At 45.0% G+C, this 2,500-nt stretch overlaps 1 protein-coding gene across 1 annotated transcript in view; it reads right to left on the reverse strand.

The window, feature by feature from the left end:
• Positions 1–857: 857 nt before the first annotated feature.
• dync2h1 (dynein cytoplasmic 2 heavy chain 1) overlaps positions 858–2,500 on the reverse strand; it is a 163,782-nt gene continuing 162,139 nt past the window's right edge. Inside the window, exons 89-90 of the mRNA XM_030776669.1 lie at positions 2,039–2,155; positions 858–1,016 (exon numbers count right to left, since the gene is read on the reverse strand). Coding sequence (XP_030632529.1) covers positions 858–1,016; positions 2,039–2,155 — 276 coding nt within the window. The remainder of the gene's footprint in view (positions 1,017–2,038; positions 2,156–2,500) is intronic.

Genomic DNA, 2,500 nt, shown 5'->3' on the forward strand with positions numbered 1-2,500 from the left:
CTGACTCACAGCCCAGTGTGTGTGTGTGTGTGTGTGTGTCTGTTTGTGTACATGGAATATTTATCTTCAAATCTTTAGCCATACCAGTTTCAAGTTTCAGTTCACATTTATCTATCTTTAGAAAAGTTTCCATCCTGTGGACCACACCTCACACACACACACACACACACACTCACACATGCGCGCACACACACACACACACACACAGACACACACTTACACCCCTCATACACGCACACGCTCACACACACACACACCCACCCACACGCTCACACATGCACACACGCTAACACACACACACACACACGCACACCCCTCATACACACACACACGCGCACACACACACACACACACACACACAATCACTACACCATACACACACACACACACGCTCACGCACACACACACACACCAAAGTCCTTTTCCTGATTACACAGACTGTTCCTGTGATGGAGAGAGAGATAAACAAGTCGCTCTCTCTCTTACACACACACACACACACACACACACACACACACACACACACACAGAAACTCTAACAGGCACATTAACATTTGATAAAGGTATAAACTGCTGTTCGATTTGTTCACACACACACACACGTACACACACACACACACGCACGCACTTCATCAAAACACTGCCTGCACAGAGTAGACTTTAGTTAAATCTTTAAATCTTTAATAAACTTTCTATAACCTTTATTGAACAGGCATAAACATTTCTATAAGCTTTGTATGTCGTTACCAGAACATAAAGGGTCAAATGACAGAGTGGTCCTTACAAAGCACAACTACATATAGAAAACACACTCATTTCACAAGCTGTCTCTGTTAGCACTGCCACTGAGTGGGACTTCACTGCTGTTTCAGGAAGAGGGCCGCTCCGCTCTGGATCCACCGATCCCTGATCCCACCACACGGGACATCAATGTTGGTGACCACGCGCACACGTTCCGAACTGGTGTACAACGGCAAGGAGATACACTCGTCTGGGGCGTAGCAGCCTCTGACACTCTGCAAACGTTCACATAACATTGACACAACATTAACACAACATTAACACAGCCTATATAATAATGCTTCATGAACCATATACAATACAGACATCTTTGTGTATGTAATCTGTGTCTGACACTCATTAGCACAGACATTTACCTCAGTAAAGCCTTCCTTTACTCTCTCTCTCTCGCTCTCTCTATCTCTCTATCTCTCTCTGTCTCTCTCTATCTCTCTCTCTCTCTCTCTCTCTCTCTGTCTCTCTGTCTCTATCTCTCTCTCTCTCTCTGTCTCTATCTCTCTCTTTGTCTCTCTGTCACTCTCTCTCTTTGTCTCTATCTGTCTCTCTCTCTCTCTCTCTGTCTCTCTCTCTCCCTCTATCTCGCTCTCTCTCTCTGTCTCTCTCTCTCTCTCTGTCTCTCTCTCTCCCTCTATCTCGCTCTCTCTCTCTGTCTCTATCTCTCTCTTTGTCTCTCTGTCACTCTCTCTCTTTGTCTCTATCTGTCTCTCTCTCTCTCTCTCTGTCTCTCTCTCTCCCTCTCTCTCTCTGTCTCTCTCTCTTTGTCTCTATCTGTCTCACTCTCTCTCTCTCTTTGTCTCTCTGTCACTCTCTCTGTCTCTCTCTCTTGGCCAGCTGTTAAAACTAAGATAGCTACTCTTAAAACTACGGCACAGTGAGAGGGTGTGTGTTTTCAGATTTTGAATTTGAAATAAAAAAGCAAAACCAATAACAGTCTGAACCAATCTTAAATCTTTCCACTGTTCTGTCACCATGACAACAACCAATCAGCCTCAATGAGTCAGGGTAAGAAAATAAAGTTGACCTTTAACTCACATAGAGTGAGCGAGAGAGAGAGAGAGAGAGAGAGAGAGAGGGTGAGAGAAAGGGAAAGAGAGAGAGGGAGAGGGAGAGGGAGAGAGAAAGAGAGAGCGGGAGAAAGATAGAGAGAGAAAGAGAAAGAGAAAGAGAGAAAGAAAGAAAGAGAGAAAGAGAGAGAGAAAGAGAGAGAGAGAGAGAGAAAGAGAGAGAGAGAGAGTACCTGTGGGATCCAGGCTGTGTAGCAGACAGGAACTGCAGACACACTGGGAGAGTCATGCTGGTTCTCAAAAAGAGCAGTCCCATCAAAACTACAGCCTTCCAACTGCAACCCTCCGATCTAACACACACACACACGCACAGGTACAAACACGTGCACATGTACACACACGTACACACACACAAACACGCGCACACACATGTCCGCACACACAAACGCACACACACACTCATACATACGTACAAACACACAAACGCGCGCACACACACACACGTAAATACGTAAGAACGCACGCAGACAATCAAACATACACACAAACACATGCACACGCACACGTGCAGACAAACACACACACACACAGAGACACACATAAGATATTTTTAGGTGACAACATAGCTTAGAGCAGCTAATGAAGAACAACCATCAGTAGACACAGTCTGTATATTTTTAAATTAGTGATGTTTC

The sequence above is a fragment of the Chanos chanos genome, chromosome 6 (genome assembly GCF_902362185.1).
Source record: "Chanos chanos chromosome 6, fChaCha1.1, whole genome shotgun sequence".
Lineage (NCBI taxonomy): Eukaryota > Metazoa > Chordata > Actinopteri > Gonorynchiformes > Chanidae > Chanos > Chanos chanos.